This window comes from Mesocricetus auratus, unplaced genomic scaffold, assembly GCF_017639785.1.
Source record: "Mesocricetus auratus isolate SY011 unplaced genomic scaffold, BCM_Maur_2.0 Super-Scaffold_100022, whole genome shotgun sequence".
Taxonomy (NCBI): Eukaryota; Metazoa; Chordata; class Mammalia; order Rodentia; family Cricetidae; genus Mesocricetus; species Mesocricetus auratus.
The window spans coordinates 36,329,260-36,352,479 of NW_024429203.1; the positions used below are offsets into that span (position 1 = coordinate 36,329,260).

At 54.7% G+C, this 23,220-nt stretch overlaps 1 protein-coding gene across 2 annotated transcripts; it reads left to right on the forward strand.

Moving 5' to 3' along the window:
• The first annotated feature begins 606 nt into the window (after positions 1-606).
• Sema7a (semaphorin 7A (John Milton Hagen blood group)) lies at positions 607-22,622 on the forward strand. 2 transcript variants are annotated; one of them, XM_005069603.4, is made up of 14 exons: positions 607-822; positions 13,892-14,034; positions 14,522-14,563; positions 14,924-15,016; positions 15,219-15,306; positions 15,450-15,560; positions 16,086-16,225; positions 16,734-16,918; positions 17,705-17,813; positions 17,905-18,103; positions 20,680-20,807; positions 20,989-21,143; positions 21,300-21,361; positions 21,681-22,622. In XM_005069603.4, the coding sequence occupies exons 1-14, from the start codon at positions 645-647 to the stop codon at positions 22,040-22,042; spliced, it is 1,995 nt and encodes a 664-aa protein (XP_005069660.1). In that variant the 5' UTR covers positions 607-644; the 3' UTR covers positions 22,043-22,622. The 2 variants fall into 2 exon arrangements, with proteins under 2 accessions (XP_005069660.1, XP_012968451.1); XM_013112997.3 differs by lacking the exon at positions 607-822 and adding an exon at positions 942-962.
• Positions 22,623-23,220: the final 598 nt, after the last annotated feature.

Below are 23,220 nucleotides of genomic sequence, written 5' to 3' on the forward strand. Positions count from 1 at the left end.
AGAAGGCTGCTGGCTGGGGAAGGGAGGAGAAAGGAGAGGGAGAGGAGGGAGTCAGGCCAAGATGAAAAATTCCCAGTGTTCTTTCAGGCAGAGCAATAGTGGGGAGTTGTGGGCACCTCACACATCATCGACCTCCTCTGTCTTCTCCTCAGAGGAAAGCATCTTGCTCCGGGCTGATAGGATCAGCAGAGAGCTGGGTCCCACTCGGGCAAGCCCATTCTCTGAGAATGCCTCTCAAACCACTTAGCTAGCTGCAACCAGGTTGTCCCAATGTTACACTCATCCATGCACCGAGAGGTCCTTACAGATTCCCTAGGCCTTTCCGTCCACTGGGGCAAGGGAAGTGGAACGGAATCTCAGAGGAGGGATGGGGCCTGCTCCTCATGACAGATCACAAGTCTGTCTTCTTCGCAGCTGGTTTCTCCCGGTGGAGTTGCGTGAAAGCGGGTGGCGAAGATTCTCCTAGCCGCGGACACCGAACAAGCTAGGGGCCACGGGCAAAGCTAGAAAACGCTGTGAGGGGCGGGGGGGGAGGGGTGGGGTGGGGTCAGGCGCTTGACTCCGCCTCCTGGCGCTAGGTTCTGCCTGCGGCCGGGCGCTGGCTCAGTCTCGGCTGCTTGCCGCTGTCGCTCCGGGGCTGCGGGATGACGCCTCCTCCTCCCGGACGTGCCGCCCCCAGCGCACCGCGCGCCCGCGTCCTCAGCCCGCCGGCTCGGTTCGGGCTCCCGCTGCGGCTGCTACTGCTGCTGCTGTTCTGGGTGGCCGCCGCCTCCGCCCAAGGCCACTCGAGGAGCGGACCCCGCATCTCCGCCGTCTGGAAAGGTAGGCGGCGCCGCACGGCCGGCGGGGCGCGGGATCGGACGCTGTGCGGGGAGGGTGCGGAGTGTGCGGCACCCAGAGAGAGTGCGTGTGCGCAGCTCTGCAGGTCTCGGGCTGGCCCCGAAGGGAGCGTGTGGGTCCGGGTGAGTGTATGTGAGTGTGCATACTGTCACGCTGGAGAGGGCTGGAGCGGTACAGCGTGCGAGCGAGCGGCAGGGGCCCGGGCCCGGCTAAGTGGCGCTCCAAGTCCAAAGGCAGCTCGGAGCCCGAGCCGCAGAGCTTGAGCGCAGGCGGGGAGGTTGCGGGCCCCTGCCTCGCCGAGGCTCTTTGGCTCTCCCCCGCGGGGTCTACTATGCAGGACCCTTCCTTCCCCCGGCCAGCTTCCTCACCCTGACTCCCTCCTTGCGAGCTGCGGGCTCTGCTGGCACGCGGGGCTCAGACTGGGTTGGTGAAGGGGGCGCGGACCCATTGCCGCCGCCGCTGCGCTCGGGCTGCGGGAACAAAGACCCCGCCGCCTGCCCCCGCCCCCGCCCCGGCCCAGAGCGCGGGCCAGGCAAGGGGGTGGGCACCCTGCGGCGATCCGGGACAAGGTGCAGTGCTGGGGCTCGGGACACCTGGGCGCTGTCTCCCTAATGCTGGGACCAGTCGCTCCCCCCCTTGCCCGCACGTGGCAGTTGTCACCAGAAATTGGCGCTAGCACAAGGAGGGGGAATAGTGCCCATTGGGTGGGGTGAGGCCATTGGGACCCCCAAGCGGCATATCTGGGGAGGGGTGTGCAGCCTTAGGACTGTGATGAATATGAGAACCTGGGGGACTGGAGTCTTCCCCTGGGGCATTTCAGTTTAGACCCCTGTACAGTGGGACAGACAGCTGGCTAGGTTGGGGTTGGAGGCTTTCTGCCGCTAGGGACGGAGCTCCCCTCCCCTGCATTGCACACAAATGCTTCCCCGCCCCCAGGCAAACTCAGCTCTGTACCCAAATTTGGCGTCTCTGCAGCCCCTCCCCTAGTGGTGACGGGAGATTCACACCGGGGGCTGGGGGTACTGGTCCTGTCCGTCCCTACTGGGAACCCTTTGATGCCTTGGCAGTTTGCAGGGATTGCGGAAGTCTGAGCTTTATCTGGGGCAGGTATTCTTAGTAGGGGAGGGGGGGAACCCACATAAAATGAGTGGCCCGAACTGCCGCAGCAGCCGAGAGAATGTGACTTGCCCAAGGTCACTGGGCAGTGTGGGCGCTCACTGAGCAGGTGGGGGCTCTGATCTGATCCTGATTTGTCCTGGTCCAGGGTTAGGGAGAGGAGAAGGATTTAGATGGTTCTCCAGCGATAAATGAGGTACTCTGGTCTCCAACTCGCCATCCAGCGGAAGGTGTGCCCGGCGGGAGAGGAACAGCTTAGCTGGAGCTCGAGACCTGCCATTCATGGTGGACACCCGCACACTCCACACTTGTGCCCACTCCAGCCTCTTTTCCTCTGCCCTGCCAGCATTTTCCCTCGTCTTTGTCCTCTTGTGTCTTGGGCAGCACAGTACAGGAGTATTCCAGAGAAGACAAATGGTTATGTCTTGAGTGTTCTGGAATCTCGCTCTATATCAAACTCCTTTCATCTGATTGTGCCTGTCTCCCCAGCCCCCCAGTCCTTCCTTGACCTCCCCACCGCATACTTAATGCACACCCACTTGTTAGCACTTAATGCATACTCGTCTGTCCCTGGCACTTAGTCCTTACTCACCCTGAGGCTATTTAAAGCTGCTTTCAGTCCTCTTACCCAGGTTTCAAGCTCCCAGCCCATCTCTATGCCCAGCTTCCCTTGCTTGCATTTCACTGCTGTGGCCACACTGGTAATGCACTATTGACCCCCTCTGGCTGGGATCCACCAGACACTCACCAATCTTGTCCAAGGACAGTCTGCAATCTCCTTCACAAGTGCCAGGTGCCCCACTGACCAGACAGGCCCTGCCATTCACCTGCCCCCCACCCCCTAGGGCCACCAGCTGGTGATAGTGTGCCCGGCTGACAGCTGCCTCCTGCCTCCTATGGGGTAACACATGGCAGTCGGGTAGTAGGGAGTTTGGATAGGGCCAACCTAGGCATAGAGTGAGAGAGGGAGACCCTTCCAGGCTTTACAATAAGCCTAGGGCCCTGTCTGCCAGAGGATGGGACAAGAACTTTCAGAGATGACTAGGGATGGTGGTAGCCCTATAGCCATTTCTCTACTAGACATAGATTTAGATTTTAGTTTTGAGTCAAGACGGAATAAAGATTAGGATAGGTATAGACATGTCTTTATTTTCTTTGCTTGGACCCCTCTGCCCCTCAAGCCTTAGGGAAACATTAAAGCAGGGGACTCTGAGAGCATCCCGGAGTGCAATTGTTAAGAGAGTTGCTGCTTTAGCAACCAGATGAAGGCCTGGTGCAGAACAGCTTGGATCAGGGGATGTGTGTTCCATCACAGCCTGCTGGGTATCCTTGAGCTCTGCACCTGTCTTTGACCCCCAGAGGTTGCCAGAGCAGGAAGAGCTCTAGAGGTTGTCCCCATAAGATATCACTAGCACATGAGTCAGTTAATGTAGATGTGTGACTCTGATCTTCCTTCAAGCAGGGGGCAGGAGATGAGTGGTTGGCAGCTGAGGGTGGAGTGTGGTAGGTTTGCATGCCTGTGTATGCTATGTACTCCTCCCCTGCTCCACCAGCGGTTGGAGGCGGAGAAACCGGTGGAGATAGATCCTGACCCCCGTGTCAGTGTAAGCTAGTCTGTCCACAGAAGGCAAACAGTCCAGTCTCCAGTCTCTACCTGCCCAGCTGGTTCTTTCCCCTCTGGCCCAATTAAACAACAGGATGTTATTGTTGACTTGGGAGCTGTTGGATAGCCATTAAGGGGCTGCTCCCCAGGGTAGGGGGGTTGTTATCACCTCCTCCAGGGGATGAGGTCACAGCTGGGGCTCTCCAAGCATCAGCATTTCCAGTGGAAATCCCTGCCCCCTCGGGGACTTAGATGAGTTCATTACCTTCAAGGTGAACCCCCCTGCAGAACTGGGGGGGCAATCCCCAAGAGGAAAGGGGGTTTCCTAAGTTGGAATAGGTGCTTGGTGATGTCCCCCAGAAGCTCCCTGCCAAGTGTTGTTAGGGATCTGTGCTGAACATTAAAGATTCTGAAAGCAGGTGTTGGGGGTGGGCTGCAGGTAGGTGGTGGCACAGACCCAAGTTGACTCTTGTACCTTGGGTAGAAATAGGTGGGAAGTCAGGAGCCTGGTTCTGGCCTCTTGTTCTGGCTTCATTTGCTGTGACTTTGGGTGCATTCTTGCCTTTTTCTGAACCCCAGTTTCCTCAGATGTCCAACGAAGTCAGAGGTGGTATTTCCTTCACTGCTGGCCCATAATACCTCCAGATTCCTTTTTCTTAGGGCGAGGAGGGTGGAGCAGAGACTTCAGTGACCCATTCAGGTCTTGGTGTTAAGTAACTAAAACACGGGGAAATCCTTGAGTCTTGTGTCCTTCTCTTTCCTGTCATGGGCTGAAAGTCAAGGGTCAGTTTCAGGGAATGGCCTGTTGACTTACGCCTCAAGAGTGGATACCCATTCGACAGGTTCTTTCTGAGTCCGGCTTTGTGCGGGTTCTAGGATTGGGCTTGAGGGTTCAGCAGGGAAATTAAATGAGTTGGTGTCCTTGTAGATGGGAAGACTGGACAAATAAGCCAGTATGTGCGCTGAAGGAATGTGACAGGACCTACAACAGAGGATGGGGGCTAAGGGAGTCTGCAAGTCAGCCGGCTCTCTGGGTTTAAGGGAGTCTGCTAGTCAGCCGGCTCTCTGGGGCTAAGGGGTCTGCTGGTCAGCCGGCTCTCTGGGGCTAAGGGAGTCTGCTAGTCAGCCGGCTCTCTGGGGCTAAGGGGTCTGCTGGTCAGCCGGCTCTCTGGGGCTAAGGGAGTCTGCTGGTCAGCTGGCTCTCTGGGGCTAAGGGAGTCTGCTGGTCAGCCGGCTCTCTGGGTGAGGTGGTAAAGCTGAGATGGCGGAGACAGGAGTTGGCTGGACGGGAAGGGGTAAGAGGAGCACCTGCTTGACAGTGTTGAATCAGCTTTGGCCAGGGGTCCAGCATGGTCTCTCCTCTCTCCCTGTCCCTGTCCCTCTCCCTCTCCAGACTCTCACAGTGTGACTCTGGCTGGCTTGGAACTTGCTATGTATAGTCCAGGCTGGCCTTAGCTCACAGAAACCCACCCGTCTTTGCCTCCCTAGTGCTGGAACTAAAGGCGTGTGCATCACTGACTTCAGTAAGGTTTCTTGAAGGAGCTGATATCTGAGCTTGGCCACTTGTCACTGTTTGGGCTGCCTTCTGGAGAAAGACATTGGCAGGCAAGCCTGTCCCAGGTCCTCAAGGGAAGTGTGGTGGGGTCCAGGCACACTAAGCTCCCCACCAGCTCCTGATCATGAGGAGGTTCCTCAGGTAGGAGCCCACCATGCCCTTTCTCTGCATGCTCTCTCTGGCAGAAGAAACCCCCTTGTACTCAAGCCCCGTATTGTGGACAGGGCAGACACGGTTTCTCTGAACAGCTTCCCCTTCCAGGAACCCTGGTTCCTTTTGAGAACAGATAGTTTTCCGGGTTGAAGATGAGGTTCTTTACACTTGGGGGAAACAGTAAGCTGCACACATCTCTTTGAGGAGTACCAGGCCAGGTGGGCTGTGAGGCTCAGCCTGCAGGGGGCAGTCATGAGAATGGACGACCCTAGAGTTGCCTGCTAGAAGCTGACATCCTGGCCTCCATCATTATACACCCCTCATTGTGCCCCATTCAGGGTGACTGTGTCATAAGAGACTGACCACACTTCTCTACCTCTCACTAGCAGCTCCAAAAGGCTTCTGCTTTTCTTAGTTTCCTTTTTGGGCTGTCCCAGAGGTCTGTCTCCTTTTTTGGGATATGAGAGACGGGCTCTTGGTCAGCCCTGGCTTTGGAAGAAGGACTGGGTGCCAGGTGCATGACCTTTTGGCCCTCAGTGAACCAGGCAGACAGGGAGAGAGGAGAAAGTAAAGGACCACAGTTCCAGGCTCCGTAGAGACCAGAGGCTTCTATCTTCCTTAGCCAGCCCAGGTCTCAAGTCGCTGCTCTCCCACAAGGGAAAGTTCTGCAGCCCTTTGCTCCAGCAGGCCTTCACCCTGGCCCCATTGTCCCATGTGTCGATTGTACTCTGCCCTCTTCAAGGTCCCTCCATTCCTCTGTGGCACTCTATGGAGTGTTCTACCTAGGACACAGTCACAGAGTGGATGCTTCCCCAGAGCCCTGATGGTTACCCTGTGGCGCTTCTTCCTTCCTACCCAGCCCCCACCGCTGCCCCAGGGCTTCTCCTCTGCACCACACCTACCCTCCTCCTCAGTCCCCCTTGTCCTCCCTGTCATTACTTCTCAGTTTCATTGAGGAACCTTCGGAGATGTCCTCAGCCTACCCAGCCTGACAGCACAGAGCTCAGGGTGTGAGAAAAGAAATGTCAAGAGAGAAGCTGGGCCAACCACATCAGCCCCTGATGGGGAAACTAAGGCCCAGAGATGGCAGAACCCTCTCAAGGTCTCTGGCAAGATAGGCAGAGCTGTGTTGTCTGCCCTGGGCTCACTGGTGGCCCAGCTCTTGGCCCCTGCCCAGTGTCCCATCTACTTTCGTGCTTTTCCGGGTTGAGGGAAAGCTTTGAAAGCCTGTTACCTCTTTGGCCAGTTTAACTGAGCCCAGAGACTTTCTGTCCACATCCACCAAGACCACACTCACTTTAGACCCTCAGATTTGGACCCCACTCCATGTACCTCATGTCTGGCCTTTGCCAAGCAGAGCTTGGGTCTGGGGTGGGGTAGGTTGCTCAGTGTCGTGGCTCAGGCTAATCTGGGTTTAACTGCCACAGCAGCCTGGGGATTAGGTTGATCCTTCAGGGCCTCCTGTACCTCTGCTTCTAATCAAGACCTCGGGCTTTGGGCCAGCATCCTGGGGACCCTCACTGTAGAGGGCAGCCAGCCCTTGACCCCTGCCTGCACCTGAATTCAGCTCCTGGGAGAAGGAAAGCAAAAGGAGCCCTGCACTTGCCCCCAGGGAGCTGTTAGTGACTATGAGGTAGGGCTACTGCCTGTGATGGAAAAGGGGCCCCTGGGAAGTCAGGAGTGCACAGCCAAGACTGTGAAGGGAGGTTGGTGTGGGTGATGCGATCAGGGAGAGGAGGAGAGAGCGAGGCCAGAGCAAGGGGTGGGGACATGGCTAGGTATAGCTGCTGTTCTGGCTACCAAATAAGGTCACCGTGATAAGCACTGCACACCGTAGATGGCTAAGAAGAGTAAGGTCACCGTGATAAGCACTGCACACCGTAGATGGCTAAGAAGAGTAGCAGGAGGCTGCCCCTTCCTTCCAGCCCTGGCAATGGATGATGGGTCGTTCTTCAAGTACCCCACACCTCAGGCGAAATCCTACCCGACGCAGTGTGACCTAGAAGAAGGGCGTATGCCAAACGGTGGATGGAGCACCGTCAGGGAGTACGGGGCAGAGCAGTGAGGGCTAGAGCAGCTTGGACACTTCCTGAAGCCAGGGGGATTTGGGCTAGGTGTTCAAGGACAGGTGAGATCCACATGCGGCAGAGAGACCAGGGCAGTGAGCCATGGTGGAGATGCCCAGAGATAGGTGAGTGTTTTAGTGAGTGCTGACCAGCCGGGAACCTGGGCGGGTAGAGAGTGGAAAAGCATTGGTGTGCACACCCAGCCCCGAGCTTCCTATAGAGACAGAGATCCCAGGAGGTTTACTTCCCAGTCAGTCACTGGCTAGCATTTAGGGTGACAGTGGCACACGGCATCCTATATTCCTGCTCCACCTGCACCCACATACTCGTGCTCACTCATACACACTTGTCAGCGTGTCACAAGTTGAGAGGTTAGGCGTTTGATGGCAAGTCGCTTTTGCCTGGGATCTAGCCTCCCTCAGCTTTGGTCTCCTGGGCTGTATAGAAGGGGCTCCCTGGAGTGGAGCAGGGTAAGCACAGGTTCTAGAGTTAGTTTGGAATGAGTGTCAACCTCTGCTCACGTGTGCACCCAGCTGTGTGATTCTGGATAAGTTGCCTAGCTTCTCTGTGCTCATACTCCTTATCTGTGAAATAGAGGTAGTAAGAGACTTGCTGAGTTAATAGATTTAGAAATCACTTAGGGTAGCACCTGGCACATAGCCTCACCCACCATTGCCGTCCTCTTCCCTCTGCTTCTCCTTCTGCAGCATCTCTGGTTTCTCCTGGAATGCATTTCTGGCACCCCAGACCCTGCCAGTTCTCTTTGGTGGGCTGTGCTGGCTGGCTGCCCTCACACTGTGTCCCCTGCCGGTCCAGGCTAAAGCTGAGGCAGGGAACCTTCTGTTTCACCACAGTCTTCCACCTGTCTCCCTTCCTGCTGGCCTGAGGTAGCCGCCTTCTGCCCTCTTGCCACCCCTGCCCTGGCTCTGGACCTAAGAGCAGGCTCTGTACTTCTGCCCACTCTCTGCTTTGAAGTAGCCATAAGCTGACCTTTAGGGCTTTGGGAACCTGCTGGGTCAAAGAATGGGTAAGAATTAGACAGGGTGTGGCCCCGACTGGGCTTCCTGCCTTTCCTAGGATTGAGCTCAGAGCCGCTCTCCACTGCAGCTGGGCTCTGTGACTGCCTTCCATCTCCATTCCTGCTCAGCTCAGCTGTCCCAAAATGTGTTTCTCATCAGAACTTTGTCCCAGCTACTTTGTCCAGCAGTCGTGCCCTCTGATCCTCTGGTCACAGTGATATGTGCAAGGGGTCCCAGCCCTTGGTGGTTTGGGAAGGGCCTTAGTTTTCCTCTCTGTAGAATGGGCATGCAGACCTTTGTCTTTGCAGGGTGGTGGGGGTTTGTTGGGTTAGCCAGTGGAGGCAGAAGAGGATGCTGCCTTTACTGTCTCTACTTCCATAAAGCTGCATCTGACTCCTTCAGCACACCTAGACTCGTATTTTCCCCAGACGACCCATGAACTTAATCTTGACTGTTTTGTGTTTGTTTCTGGCTGTAACAAACCAGTAACCCCCATCCCCACCAGCCACAGAAGGTGACACTGGACTCAGGAAGGACCTGCCACGGCTCAAACCACAACCAGCTGCCTGGATGCCAAAGAGGGTGGGAGGCTTCTTACAGCTAAGTCTGAATCAACACGCGAGACATCCTCCCCTCCCACCCACGGCTGACCTTGGCAGTGGGTGTAGGCTGTGGCCCATAGAGCTCGCTGATAATAAGGGTGGATATCTCATTCCTCCACAGGGTGACTACCACATTAGGGCTTTGCCACCCGTGTTGGCACAGTACTTGTCTGGCAGCTGTCAGAACCCAGCCCTGTACAGGTGTCACCAGGACCCTGATAGTAGCCATAATCTGCTCTTAGCACCAGGTCGGTGCCATCTGGAAATGGCTCTCCTTTCCTGGCCGTATTGGAGGCAGAGCCAATGAAACATCTGTTCCTGTGTTTCTGCCACCATCCTGCTCAGCACCCACAGTTCTATTAGTCATGCCTTTGGGTTACTAAAGGCCCTTGGGAGATCACCTGGGAGTTGGCTGGTGATTCCCTTCATTTGTCTGTGCCTAGTGAATGGGGGTAGGTGGGGCTAGGAAGAGAGTGATGTAGAGAAATGGGAGGTTGGGCTGTGTTTTGTTTTTTCTTCTCACAGCAGTGTGGTTCTAGAGAGATGCGATGGCATGATGGGTACCCAAGTCTGAGACTCAACTAAGTATTTGCCCTTGGGCCAGTGGCACAGCCTCCCTAACCTCTGAGTCTCCTAGCTTGGTGGCTGTTTGGATACCTTCTCCATGTGTATAGTGTGAGATTCCAAGGGGCGGAAAGACTGCAGGTGACTCCTGAGCACCACAGGGCTCTTCATTCTTTCCTCTGCAGTGTATGGTCAGGTGAGGTTGGGAGTGGGCCTGCAAATGCAAATGGACACAAGTGTGGGAGGAGGTCCCTGCCGGGTATGGCTGGGTCTCCAGTCTGTGGTTGGCCAGGCTCCTGCTCCTTCCCCTTGGCGACTTTGACTCAGGCATTCCTTACTGGGATGCCCACATTCTTGCCATTCTCTGCCCACTTTCCAAGGGCTTTTGGAGGTTAGCATTCAAGGCTGATGGGTTCAGTGGGTCAGGGACCAGCCCTTGTTGTTCCATTTGTGGACAGTGGCCCTCATTCCACCCTTCCCAGCCTCCCTCCCTCTTTCACAAGCATCCAGGCTATGGGGAATGACAGGACCAGATGGCAACAGCATCCAGAGTGAATGAGAGGAGGGCAGATCCTTCGTTAGGCAGGAATGCTTTGAGAAAACCAACCGTTTCCCAAGGAAAACATCATTCCTTCCTACAGTCAGTTGGGACAGTGACAGGAGGGTGGCTCCCAAAAAAATCAAGCCTGATTCCCATCCCCCGACAGAATCAAGGCTTCATGGGCACCCTGGCAGGGTGGCAGGGGTGGTGTACCTGTATGGGCCCCCGTCCATCTTCCCAACACTTACATTTGGTTAGAACTAGGGCTGGGTTTGTGAACCCTATACTGTGAGGAGGCGGGGGACTCGGGAACCAACTAGGTTGGGACAGCCTGGGAATGTTCTTGCTCTGCTCAGGACAGCCAGGATTGGCTCTGAATCACTTGGGGGTGTGCCTAGCCTGCCTGGAGGCCATGTCCTCTTTGTGTGCCCCTAGCCCCCTCCCCTGCCCGAACCCCTGGTTATTCTGGGAGCTTTTAGCTACCACTTAGTCAGCCACTAATGCGTCAGGCCTGGGAGTGAGGGGGGAAGACACGGTGCCAGACGGTGCTCCTTTTAGACACGCGGGATGGAAAGGAAGCAGGGGGAGCCAGGAGGTGGGAGGTGGGGGACTGCCAGAGAATGGGAGACATTCCCACTCCTGGCCCTGCTCCTTGGTAGCAGGCAGCAAGGGAGGCTGATGGGGAGTGGGTCAGTGTGTCCTTGGCTTAGCTGGGCCTAGCTGGGCCTCCCTTGCCCCTCCACTGAGGCCTAACCTGGATTCTTCTTTCATTAGTTGTCTGTCAGGTGGCAGCGTGTGGCTTCTGTCCTCTGTACCACACTGTCAGCTTCCTCATCTTGCTCACCGTTTCTCCTCTGAGTGTGTATCCCTTCCCAATTTCTGGCCAGTCAAGCTTTCATCTTTGGATTCACAAGACAGCAAAAAGAAAGTGTTTAAGGATGTAAACACTGAGCCTAACCCTTTTAAAGGTAGACTCCAGTTTGCTCAGCCCCTGCCTAGGCAGGTCCTTGAGTCTCTCCCTGCCCCTGGCTCACCTTTCTCTGAGGTGATCCCGGCCATGAGGACATGCTGCTTGCTGCCTTCACTTCCAGGCAGCCCTCCTGCCCAGAGCCCCCAGCCCCCGCTCCTGCTGACCTGAACAAAGCTTTCTTTCATGTATTCATGGAGCTGCTGCTCTGACACTTCCAGGGTACAATCAGGCCCTTTGAGGGCCTCGGGCAGTGCGGGAGCCTGGGCTGGGGCCGGGGTGGAGAATGGGCCAAGGTCTTGTCCTGGGGCTGAGCTGGTGCCATCCTCTTCCTCCCCCAGTCCATAACACATCGCCAGGCACAGATCTGGGTGGGGGGGGACAGGAACTTGAGAGTCATGGGAGGGCTGGTGAGTGTTGTGGGAGAGCTTAGGAGCTTCTGTTTGTTCTGCAAAATGGGGCCAGTAGTCCCTGCCTTCCCCCACACTGACCTTGCCAGGGTTTGAGTGAACAGGCTTGCAGACCAGCGGAGTGCTGTGCCTACTCGGCTGCTGACACTCTGCCCTGCCCTTCGTAACTTCTGTGTGTCTTTTGGGAGCACCTCTGAGCTCACTCCTGGGACCATGTGCTTAGTGGGTTTTCTGTGGTGTGGATGCTTCATATCTACACTTCTGAGAAGAGCCAGGCACCCCGAGACATTGTCCTTACTGCCTCCACACTCAGGCCTGGCTCTTTCAGGACTGTGCTTTGACAGCCCTGCTACCTCCAAGACAAAGGCTCCACCCGTGGTCTCCTTTGGTGCCTTTTCCTGCTTGAGTTGACTTATATATTAGCCTTGTCTGACCTTTCTCTGAGGCCTGGGATTGCGACCTTGATCCAGGTGCTCAGAGCTAAGGAGACTGGTTGGTGGAAGTGGCTAACACAGCCTGTGAGTGTTTGTTTTCCTTGGCTTTGGGGCTGTGGGTCTCAGTAGCCCAACATCCCCAAGTGCAGACCTGGACCTTTCCCCTGGCTCCTGGTCTGGATGCTCAGGAAGTGGAAGGGAAGGTGTGCTGCCCGGGGCCTGCTGCTCAGGTTGCTGCTCAGGCTATGGGTGAAAGGAGAGCAGTGAGTCAGAGAGACTAAGTATCGGACAGCTGCTGATCCCAGCTTTACAGTTTTATCCCAGCTGGAAGAGAGCTAGAGGACAGTACCCAGGCCCAGCCACCATTAAGCACCTCTGTGCAGACATCATCACAGAGCTGGGCTCACAGTCTCTGCCCTGCACATCTGGGGCTAACAAGAGGCAGCTCTGGGGTCTAGGGCATAAGAGGTGGGGTGTGTGACACTACTCCCCCCACCCCCCACCCCCGCAATTCCCACCTGCATTGCTGGATAGCGCTGTTTGTGGCATGTCCCCAGGAGAGCCAGGCCAGTCAGAGGGCAGCAGACTCAGCACTTCACTTCGTAGCCAGCTGGGCTCACATCTCCAGGAATGTTCTTGAGAACTGATACTGTCTGGATGAACCAATCTGCCCTGCTTGCTGGTGTGACCTTGGGCCAGGCTTGCCCCTGGGAGGCCTCCGATTCCTCCTCTAAACAGTGAGCCAGGCCAGAGCAGAGAGGCAGAACTTGAATCTCTCCCACTGCCTGTCTGGGATCACTTGGCTGTGGAGAAGTGTGTGTTCAGGAAAGGGAATGAAGGAAAGGGTCCAATGCTGTATGCTCTTGCCATTCCTTGCCCCCCCCTCCCCCGATGGATTCAGGATCAGTAGGAATGACTTACGTGGCAGCAGGGAGGATTCAGGATAGACCTTTAGGGCAGGTTTGTTTTTTCTTGGACTGGGTCATGTCCTGCTTGGGTGTTACTGCCAAACTGGCTGTCCCAAAGTTTGCAACAGCTGAAAAAACAGTGGTTAGACCCGATTCCGGGGTGAGGCCCAGGCTAATCAGAGGTGAGGGGACAGAGGCTGTGGTTGAGTGCCCAGGGCATAGCCATAGGCCATCCCATCCCTGTAATTTAGTCGGGACAACCTCAATAATGTCTCTAGAGATGAGACAGCTTCTCTGTGGAGGTGGCGGCTGCAGACAGTTTCTTTTTTGGGCAAAACTGCTCCGGTCAGCCTTTCTGCTGAAAGGCATAGGCTATGCTTTTTGTAGGTCCCCTGTCCCAGAGTTGCTGGAACAGAGAGCTGATTCTGAGCCCCAAAAGGAGCTGGCATCTGGGTGGATGAAACCAGGCTAGAGGTTAGCTGGGGAGACAGAGAGGAGTGTTGGTTTAGGGCCTACTAGGCACCGCTTTCATGCGTTCTTGGGCTGTCTGTCCCTGGACCTGTTTTCCCAGCTGTGTAATGGGAAGGAATGGATGTTGGATGGAAAGGTGCCCACCAAGGAGCTGGGTAAACCAGGAGGATTGGAGACGACAACTCAGAGGAAGATTTGGAGTTGTTAATAAAATGGTTGCCTGGGGACTCAGACCCTCACTGTAGAGTTTAGAGGCCCTGCTGTACGCTTCTGGCAAGGCTGAGTGAGATGGACCAGACTATAGATCCCCTCACAGTACAGAGCTGATGGTCCTTCTATACCTGCGCAGCTCCCCAGGAATGTGTGTATGTTTGGGAAAGGGGTCTGTTCTCCCTGGGGTCCCTAAAATGTTCCTCACTCTGAGAAAACGCACATTGTAGGGCAGGGACCATGGCTTTGGGTGTGGGCGGGTGGTTTCTGGAGCCCACCAGGGCATTTTTTACTTCTCGGGCTCACCTAAACCAGATCTTGACTCTGAGCCTCGGGGCCCTGCGCTTGGAGCGTTAGCCAGCAGAGTCTGTATGCCTGTGGAAGCTCATGGGTCCTCTTGTTCAGAGTGTTTCTCTCCTTCATGCTGCACAGGGCAGGACCATGTGGACTTCGGCCAGCCTGAGCCACACACCGTGCTTTTCCATGAGCCGGGCAGCCCCTCTGTGTGGGTGGGTGGACGTGGCAAGGTCTACCTCTTCAACTTCCCCGAGGGCAAGAATGCCTCTGTGCGCACGGTGAGCTTGGGCCTCCTCTGCCCTCTCCTCCTCTTTCCTCGTCCCTGACTTCTGGTCCTGGTAAGGGCTCTTAGGGACATCTTTCTGCTCAGGTCCTTCTATCTCCATCACCTCTCGCACAGTTCTGGGGGGAGGCTTCTACAGGTAGTCCACGTTGGACTAGAGAGTCAGGTTATGAGGAGAAAAACTGGGAGCTAACACACGTGGCCAGACAGGTAGTGTTGATGGGGGAAGCCAGGCAGGGAAGCTGGATTTCAGAACCCATAGCCTGCCTTTCGCAATTGCTAGGCTCTGCTCCTGCTATCAGACAAAGAGCCTAAGTGACCTTGGAAAATCTGCTTACCCTCTCCAAGTCTCAATTTACTTCCATGGAAGATGAGAATAATAGTCTCATCCAGGGCTTGTCCTGTGAATGCATGGGCATCATTCCGGGGACATCTCAATCTCATCCCTCGAAGAGGGACTGAAGCTTCTCCTCCTCCTCCAGGTGAACATTGGCTCCACAAAGGGGTCCTGCCAGGACAAACAGGTGAGCGCAGGGGTGGGAGGGGGAGGGTGGGGAGGAGGGAAGACCATGGAAAAGGGCAGGCCCCTTGGGAAGAGGCAGAAGATCCTGAGAGAGGGGGGGGAGAGAGGGAGGGAGGGAACATGGCTTTGCCTCATTTTCTCCAGACTTATGGGGTTAGGGGAGTTTGGGCTGGTCTCAGGACCCCTTCTCACTGGGGGAGACATAGGCCCCTGACATGGGCCCTGTTCACACAGGATATCAGCTGTCCTGGGTGGCTGCTATCAACCTCTTTGGATGTCTGCTTTCTAAGACTGAGGGTTTTAGTGTCTGCTGGAACTTCCAGGAGCTCCCACCTTTCTAACAGTCCCCTTCTCCACACAGGACTGTGAGAACTATATCACTCTTCTAGAGAGACGGGGTAACAGACTGTTGGTTTGTGGCACCAATGCCCGGAAGCCCAGCTGCTGGAACTTGGTGAGAACCCTTCCCATGTGCCTGAGCAGCCCTCATTTCCTGGTGGGCCTCAGCCCCTCGTGGCCAGACAGATGGGAGATTCTGAGACTGGCATTACCCTGAACAGAATCTCTGGGAGAGTAGGCTCCTGGCTGGAAAACTGGTCCTTGTAGGGTGCAGTGGCTGGTGCCATATGGCCATCTGCACCTCTGATCTCCTCCAGGTGAATGACAGTGTGGTGATGTCACTTGGTGAGATGAAAGGCTATGCCCCCTTCAGCCCGGATGAGAACTCCCTGGTTCTGTTTGAAGGTAGAGCAGCTGCAGGGATCCTGGGAGGGTGCTGCTGAGCCAGGCTCGGGATAGGAGGGTCAGCCCCTTGCTCAGGGGCCCGAGCCTGGGGAAGGACTTACAGAAGTTGTTGCTCTTATTCACATGTTGTCCTACACTCCCAGGGGATGAAGTGTACTCTACCATTCGGAAGCAGGAATACAACGGGAAGATCCCTCGGTTCCGCCGCATCCGGGGCGAGAGTGAGCTGTATACAAGTGATACTGTCATGCAAAGTGAGTCGGGTGGACTAAGGGGTGTGAATGTCCAGGATGGCAGATAGTATCTAGATGTATCCCAGGAGGGCTCCCTGAAAGGTATAGACCTGAACAGCCAGCACTGAGGAGTTTGAGTTGTGGGAGAGGAGGAACCACAGAGAAAAGGGTGTGCAGGCCAGATGGGTCTGAATTACTCTGGGAGCAAACACAGAGGCTCACAGAGCCAAAGTTCATCTTTCTCATGAGCCCATGTGGGGCAGACGGCCCCATCTTCCTCATTAAGGCTCTGTTGATTAGGGAGAAGTGACATGGGCACCCCAGGGGCTTTCCTGCAGTCCCCAGGCATGAAGTCATTGCTCCTGGGCCCATGACATCTTTGTAGAAGAGGACATAACAGGTGTGGGGTATTGCTTTAGAGTTGAGGGCCCCCTGGGGCCTTAAGTGCTGTTCTGAGTTCATATATATTTGGAGAGGTGTGCAAGGTTGAATGGGTACCCTACACAAGTCTCTAGCCTCATACCCTATCGCCTGTGCCCTTGGCAGACCCACAGTTCATCAAGGCCACCATTGTACACCAAGACCAAGCCTATGATGACAAGATCTACTACTTCTTCCGGGAGGACAATCCTGACAAGAACCCAGAGGCTCCTCTCAATGTGTCCCGAGTGGCCCAATTGTGCAGGGTGAGCCAGATATGTGAGGGGTGGCTGGGTGAGTGAGGATGTGTCTGTATATTTACAATACGAGAGTGTGTGTGTGTGTGTGTGTGTGTGTGTGTGTGTGTGTGTTCGTGAAACTGTGGCCAGTGTGTGTGCACAGGCACACCTGTAAATAGATGTGGTTTAGCATCTATGCATATTGAATGTACAAACATGTGAGTACATAAGTACCTCTGTTGAGTTTGTGTGAATTTGCTATATTATATGTTTGTGTACAAGTGTGCATAGATGTGTGATCTTGTCTGCCTTGGGGGACTGAGAATGTTTATCTACAGGGCCCTAGTGTGGGTTCTGGCACACCAGACTGGAGCCTACCTGAAAGCTTGCCTAAGTTTTCACAGATATCAGCCCCTGGTAACCTGCCATGCTCCTCAGAAGCCTAGATGCTGACATGCCCAGCAGCAGGTGCCTCTGGTGTGTCAGGCAGCCCAAGCAGGTGCTGAGGGGCTTCTTCTGCTTTTTACCCTTCCAGGGGGACCAGGGTGGTGAGAGTTCATTGTCTGTCTCCAAGTGGAACACCTTCCTGAAAGCCATGCTGGTGTGTAGTGACGCAGCCACCAACAGGAACTTCAATCGGCTGCAGGATGTCTTCCTGCTCCCTGACCCTAGTGGTCAATGGAGAGACACCAGGGTCTATGGTGTTTTCTCCAACCCCTGGTGAGGAATAGTTAATGACATTAGCAGAGACTGCGGGTGTAAGGCTTGAGCTGTTAATAGGTGTGTGTGGTGGTGGCGGCGGCAGTGGACAATGTGATGTGTGTCCTCTTGTATTTTTGCCTCTGTACACATGGTGTGTGACCCTGGGCTCTTTGTGCATTCCTGCCTATGTGTCCTGCCATGTGTGTGCCCAAAGCTGATACTAGGACTGAGAAAGGCTGAGAGGCCTCTCCTGGGGTGCTGGGTGTGATCACACTTGCTCAAACACTGCCTGATAATTTACACTCTTTAATCACTTTCATTGATTGAAAACAAAGCAGACAAGTGTCGGGGGTGGAAAAGGACCCTGCTCTGGCTTCTGCGTAGATGGAGCTGCACACATCCTGGTCAGGACATGCAGGTCTGGGCTCCTAAGGCTTCAGCACCCTGCAGCCTGTGACTGGAGAGCCCAGAGAATGACTCAGCCCATGAGGGGGTTCTGCTTTCTTTAGGTCGAGTGGAACAGGTGGCCTCTGAACTCAACGATGCTGTAACAGAACCCAAGGTTGTGGTTTTAGATTGCACTGGAGAGAGCTTAGTTGAGCTTCCCTCCCTCCTATTGTTCCTCCCCTGTTTCAGCTTTGTTTGATATGCAGGGCACTGGGCTCTGCTTTAGTAATAGTCCTTGCTCACAGAGCTTGTAGGCAGAGGACTGTGGTTGTGCCCTGTCTGGAATGGGACTGACCAGGTTAAGTGGAGGTGGTGTATCCTGGGCCCCCTACTAAGTTGGTTTGTGTATCCTTGCAGGAACTACTCAGCTGTTTGTGTATATTCGCTTGGTGACATTGACAGAGTCTTCCGTACCTCTTCCCTCAAGGGCTATCACATGGGCCTTCCCAACCCTCGACCTGGCATGGTGAGCTGTTGACCAACCATGGACCAGACCCCAGCTCTTCCTGGTCTCACCTCCCAGTCACCTACTAACCTACTTCTTTTCTCTTTCCCAGTGCCTCCCAAAAAAGCAACCCATACCCACAGAAACCTTCCAGGTGGCCGATAGTCACCCAGAGGTATCACAGAGGGTGGAGCCCATGGGGCCACTGAAGACACCATTGTTCCACTCTAAATACCATTACCAGAAAGTGGTCGTCCATCGCATGCAAGCCAGCAATGGAAATACCTTTCATATCCTTTACCTAACCACAGGTAATGGGCTATCCCAGAACTTTCTGATTTACTTTGCAAACATAGATGTGAACCATTCTCTGTTTGTTATGGTGCATGCCTTTAATTTCACCATTCAAGAGGCAGAGGTAGGCAGATCTCAGTGAGTTCAAGGCCACCTTGGTCTACATAACAAATTTCAGACCATCCAAGGCTATACAGTAAGACCCTGTTTCAAAAAACAAAACAAAGCAAACAAAATATATAGAAGGTATAAGGAACTCCTGAAGGTAATATCTGCTTGGGCATTTAGGTGTAGGCAGAACATTGAGTGGATAGAGCTGTCGGGTCAGTATGTGGAACGGTGGGTGCTCGGGCAGAGAGGGGGGGGGGCTTTCTGGAGGAGGTGAGGCAAAGGGAAAAGGGAAAATACCCTGACTTGAGAGAACATGCACTAGAGCTCAAGGCAGAAATGGGGTGAATGAGTGAAGCCAGGTGTCTCTCTCAATGGAGAAGGCACAGGAAGAGACATGGAAAGCTGGGGGGGCGGGGGGCGAGTGAGGGGAGGGGCTTGAGCACCAAGGCTCCTGGGGGCCTCTGCCTTGCAGAATAAGGACCATGGCCTTCCATTAGACTTTGGGGCTATGCAGGTGAGAAGAAACATTTGAAAAGTTGGTAAGACACAAAGAATTTGATGCCATGTCAAGAAGGAGTTGCAGATGTCAAAGCATCATAGAGGCCTGAGACAGTGACTCCTCTTTCTCTCCTGAAGGGGCCTCCCTAGAGGAAGCTGAGTGAATGCCCTAGAGATGCTCCTTTGTTCTAGAAAGCCTTTGTACACCCTGAGCCTAGTTAGTATCTACCTCGTCATCAGGTCTTGGTCAAAGCGGGGGTGGTATCCTGGAAATAGCCTTGGAGACCATTGTGGGCCCGGCCACAGGCCTTCCTGGATACAAGAAAGGACCCTATACCTCAGGGACCATTCATTAGGGCCCAGGCCCCATCCCTGAATTGTTCATACTCCTTCAAGGGGCTTCCTGTTGCTGCTTCACTTTGGTACTTCCTTGGCCATGTTGGCCTGGTTGAAAGCTAGAGTCCTGGGGTCATTGTTTGGCTCCTGGAAAATCTCAAGGAGAGGAATTTCCCACAGGACATTGGACAAAGGAAGGGAGGTCACACAGTGCAGGATGGGGAAGGTTGGACTTGGGCCCAGGGAGCCCTGCTACTCCCTTCTACGTGCCTGGGCTACAAGCGTACTTAGGGAGTAGAGGGAGTCTTATCTTCCCTGTGGCCCATGGGAGAGACACCAGTTTAGAGCCTGAAGCGTTTAGAAATATTGGGGCCAGATAAAAATAAGGAATTCTCTAGGTCCTCAACAGAGACTGGAAACTCCCACAAGGGGACCAGCTGTGTGTCTGAGTGTCTGTGTCTGTGTGTCTGCAGTGAGGAGGACAGGGGCTGTGTTGGGGTCTTGTCAGGTCCAAGTAGTGTTTGAGCATATCTCAAAGCCTGCCAGTTGAAACACTGAGCCTAGAGGAACTGTCTCAGGTAGGCATCATCTGGCTGCTTTTTTGGGGCAGATAATGCCCTGGGAAATGGGGATGGAAGGAGAAAGGGAAGAGGCTATTCTAGAAACTGGGACAGCATTTGAGATGGGATTAGGAGGACCAAGCTCAGGATACCCGTTAGTCCCCAACAGGTGCCTGTTGAGAGAGAGCTGGTCTAGCAGACAGTCTGGTTGTGTGACCTTGGGAACCCTCATATGGAATCCAAGGTTCTTTTCAGATCTAAGATTTTACAGAAATTAAAATATCCCTTAAGACTAAATGCAACGTGAATCCTGGATTGGCTTCGGGAACAAAAGAAGGACATCAGTGGAAAAACCCAAGAAACCCAAATGAAGTCTGTAGTTGAGTAATAGGAGCACACTGGTGTCAATTGCTTAGTTGTGACAAATTCACTCCGGTTATGTAAGGTTTTCAGCTGGGGAAACTGGGAGATGGCTAGGCAAGGAAGGACTATTACCATCACTGCAATTTTTTGAAAATCTAAAATTATTCCTAAAATAAACAATTAATGTTAATATATCCCCTAGGTACTTTGGAGGCAGGCAAGTTGTAAGAAAGAAAAAAAAAAGCCAGAGGTGTGGTTCTGACCCATCTGGCTTCCAATTTGTTCCCTGCTGTTCACCATCTGTGTGACCTTGAGCAAATAGTAGCTTTTCTCCACCTCCTTCCCTTATCTGCAGAATAAGGGAGATAACGCCTACCTCAAAGGGCAGAGGAGGGAAGGGGTAACCAAGGTAATGTGAGGCTCCGAGCCTGACTTGCTTTTTAATTTTGCAGCCTCCAACAAGCCTTTGGCATATTGGGGGCACTCACTGAGGGGATGGCCTTTTGGGATCTGCCTTGGAAACTTCCAGGCTGCCTTTGGGTTCTATGTTCCTTCTCACTCAGATGTCCTCACCCCACCCTACCCCAGTTCTGAGTCACTGACCTGAGCCATGATGCCTAAACCCTCCCCACCAGTGTCTTTTCCTGGCAGCCCAGCCTTGAAGAAGGCTCTCTGGCTGAGGTGGGCTCCTGTCTATTGACCCCTCCTCTGCTCACTACCCATAGACAGGGGCACCATTCATAAAGTGGTGGAATCCGGGGACCAGGAACACAGCTTTGTCTTCAACATCATGGAGATCCAGCCCTTCCATCGTGCAGCTGCCATCCAGGCCATATCATTGGATGCTGACCGGGTGAGCTGTCCCACCCTACTCTGCACCCTTGGGACCATCCAGACAGCTGGCAGGGGAGAGGGTTACTCTCTTTGCAGTTTGCATGTCCTTTCAAGGATCTCCAAGGCAGCAGAATCCCTTTTCTAAGGGCTGGGAACTCAGTGGAGGGCTCTGGCCTGACCCTGCCTTGCTCTCTCTCCAGCGGAAGCTGTATGTGAGCTCCCAGTGGGAAGTGAGCCAGGTACCCCTGGACATGTGTGAGGTCTACAGCGGGGGCTGCCATGGCTGCCTCATGTCCAGAGATCCCTACTGCGGCTGGGACCAGGACCACTGCGTGTCTATATACAGTTCCCAACGGTACATTGGACAAATCCCTTTGCCCCAAGGAAAGGCAGACCTGGGAGTGGGGAGGCTTTGAAGGGCGCAGGAGGATCATTCTGGGTTCACATGAGGATAAGTGGGGTGCTGCACCGCAGCCTCCAGTCTGCTGACGTTTGCTCCTCCTACTTCTAGGTCAGTTCTGCAGTCTATTAACCCAGATGAGCCACACAAAGAGTGCCCCAACCCTAAACCAGGTATCTCCTTGAATTCTTCCCTTGGGCCCCAGGCTGATGAAGGAAGCACAGCTGTGCCTCAGTTACCTTGATCTGCAAAAGGCATGGCCTTGACCTGAGGCCCTGGACCATATCCTGCTGAGGGAACTCCGGTGATATGGGGGGTTATGAGAAAGGTGGGAATGTGGGGGGGTGCAAGAAAAAAACTGTAAGTGGGGATCCACCCCCCTCTCCACCATGTTCCTTCAGAAGCCTTGCTCTAGAAGCCTCGTCTGCAGAACTCAGAGGTTCCCAAGGTGCCCTTAAGCCCTCCTCATGCCTATTTCCCCTATTTCCACAGATGGTGCTCCACTGCAGAAAGTTTCCCTGGCCCGAAACTCTCGATACTACCTGACCTGCCCCATGGAGTCCCGCCATGCCACCTACTTATGGCGCCACGAGGAGAATGTGGAACAGAGCTGTGAGCCAGGACATCAAAGTCCTAGCTGCATCCTTTTCATTGAGAACCTCACAGCCCGTCAGTATGGCCACTACCGCTGCGAGGCCCAAGAGGGCTCCTACCTCCGTGAGGCCCAGCACTGGGAGCTGCTGCCTGAGGACAGAGCCCTTGCTGAACAGCTAATGGGTCGTGCTAGAGCCATGGCGGCCTCCTTCTGGCTGGGAATCCTGCCCACACTCATACTTGGTCTGCTGGTTCACTAGGGCTTCTAGGAGCTTGGTGTACCCCAGGCTTCTGTAGCCCAGAAGTACTAGAAAAATGTCACACTCACAGCCGGCTGGCCCGGGGGCTCCTTGTCCATTGATTCTTCCAGGGGTACTAAACAATCCAGAGGGGGACAAAGGGCCTGGAGATGTCCAGCCGCAGGCGGCTGCGGGGGCCCAGATGGGGTGGGGGCAGTGAGGGACTGCAGAATGAAGGCACCGACTGTGAAGCTGGGCCATCAGTGACCCAAGACTTTATCTCCTCCAGAATATTTTTCGAAATCTCCTCACACTTGACTTCAGGCAGTGATGCATCTGGCCTGAGAGCTCAACAGCCTGGCAGTGGGCTTTGGGAAGGAAGCTGGGACCCCATCTCTGGACCTTGGGGCTGAGGCACGAGTCCTTTGGGACCGCTGTGCCCACCTGCTTCCCTCCCTGCCCCACTGCTGGGTAGCCAATGTTCCTGCACACCCAGGCTGCTCCTCTGCACCTCCCTCACAGCCTGGGTCCCACCGGACAGCGCCTTGCATGTTTATTGAAGGATGTTTGCTTTCCGGACGGAAGGACGGAAAAAGCTCTATTTTTATGTTAGGCTTATTTCATGTATAGCTACTTCTGACTGCATCTGTATGAAATACCAAAACTACATGCTGGGGGGCGGGTAGAGGGAGGGCTTGGGAAGGGGGGGTGGGGGCTGATCCCAGGCTGGGACTCCCTGGGATGGGATCGGAGTCCAGGGACGGGCATGGGTTTGAAGAGAGTGGCACGAGCTGGCTCTGCCCTGAGAGCCCAGTCTGAGGGTATGAGCCTCCAGTGTGGGGTGGCAATGGGAGGGGTGGGTGAGGGAGACAGGGGAGAGCGAAGAAGAAAACTGAGCCCTAGGTAGATTTGCCGTGGTCATTTTGAAGGAGGAGCCGGGTCCACAGGGGGAGGTTCCAGGACTCTGCCCTTGGCATTGGGGGTTGGGGGGCAGGGGGAGACCTCTCCCTTCCCTTCAGCCCCCTTCCCCAGAGGCTGTGCTTCCGTGTTCCTAGCCTCCCACCTTCAGCTCAGGACATGTCCTAACTTAGGCTAAACTGTGAAAATTCCCGTGGAGATGGCCCAGGCCGAGCTCTCCAAGTGGGCCTCCCTGTCCCCAGCCCATGGGTTTCAGCAGAGAGCTGACCCTTCTCCAGCTG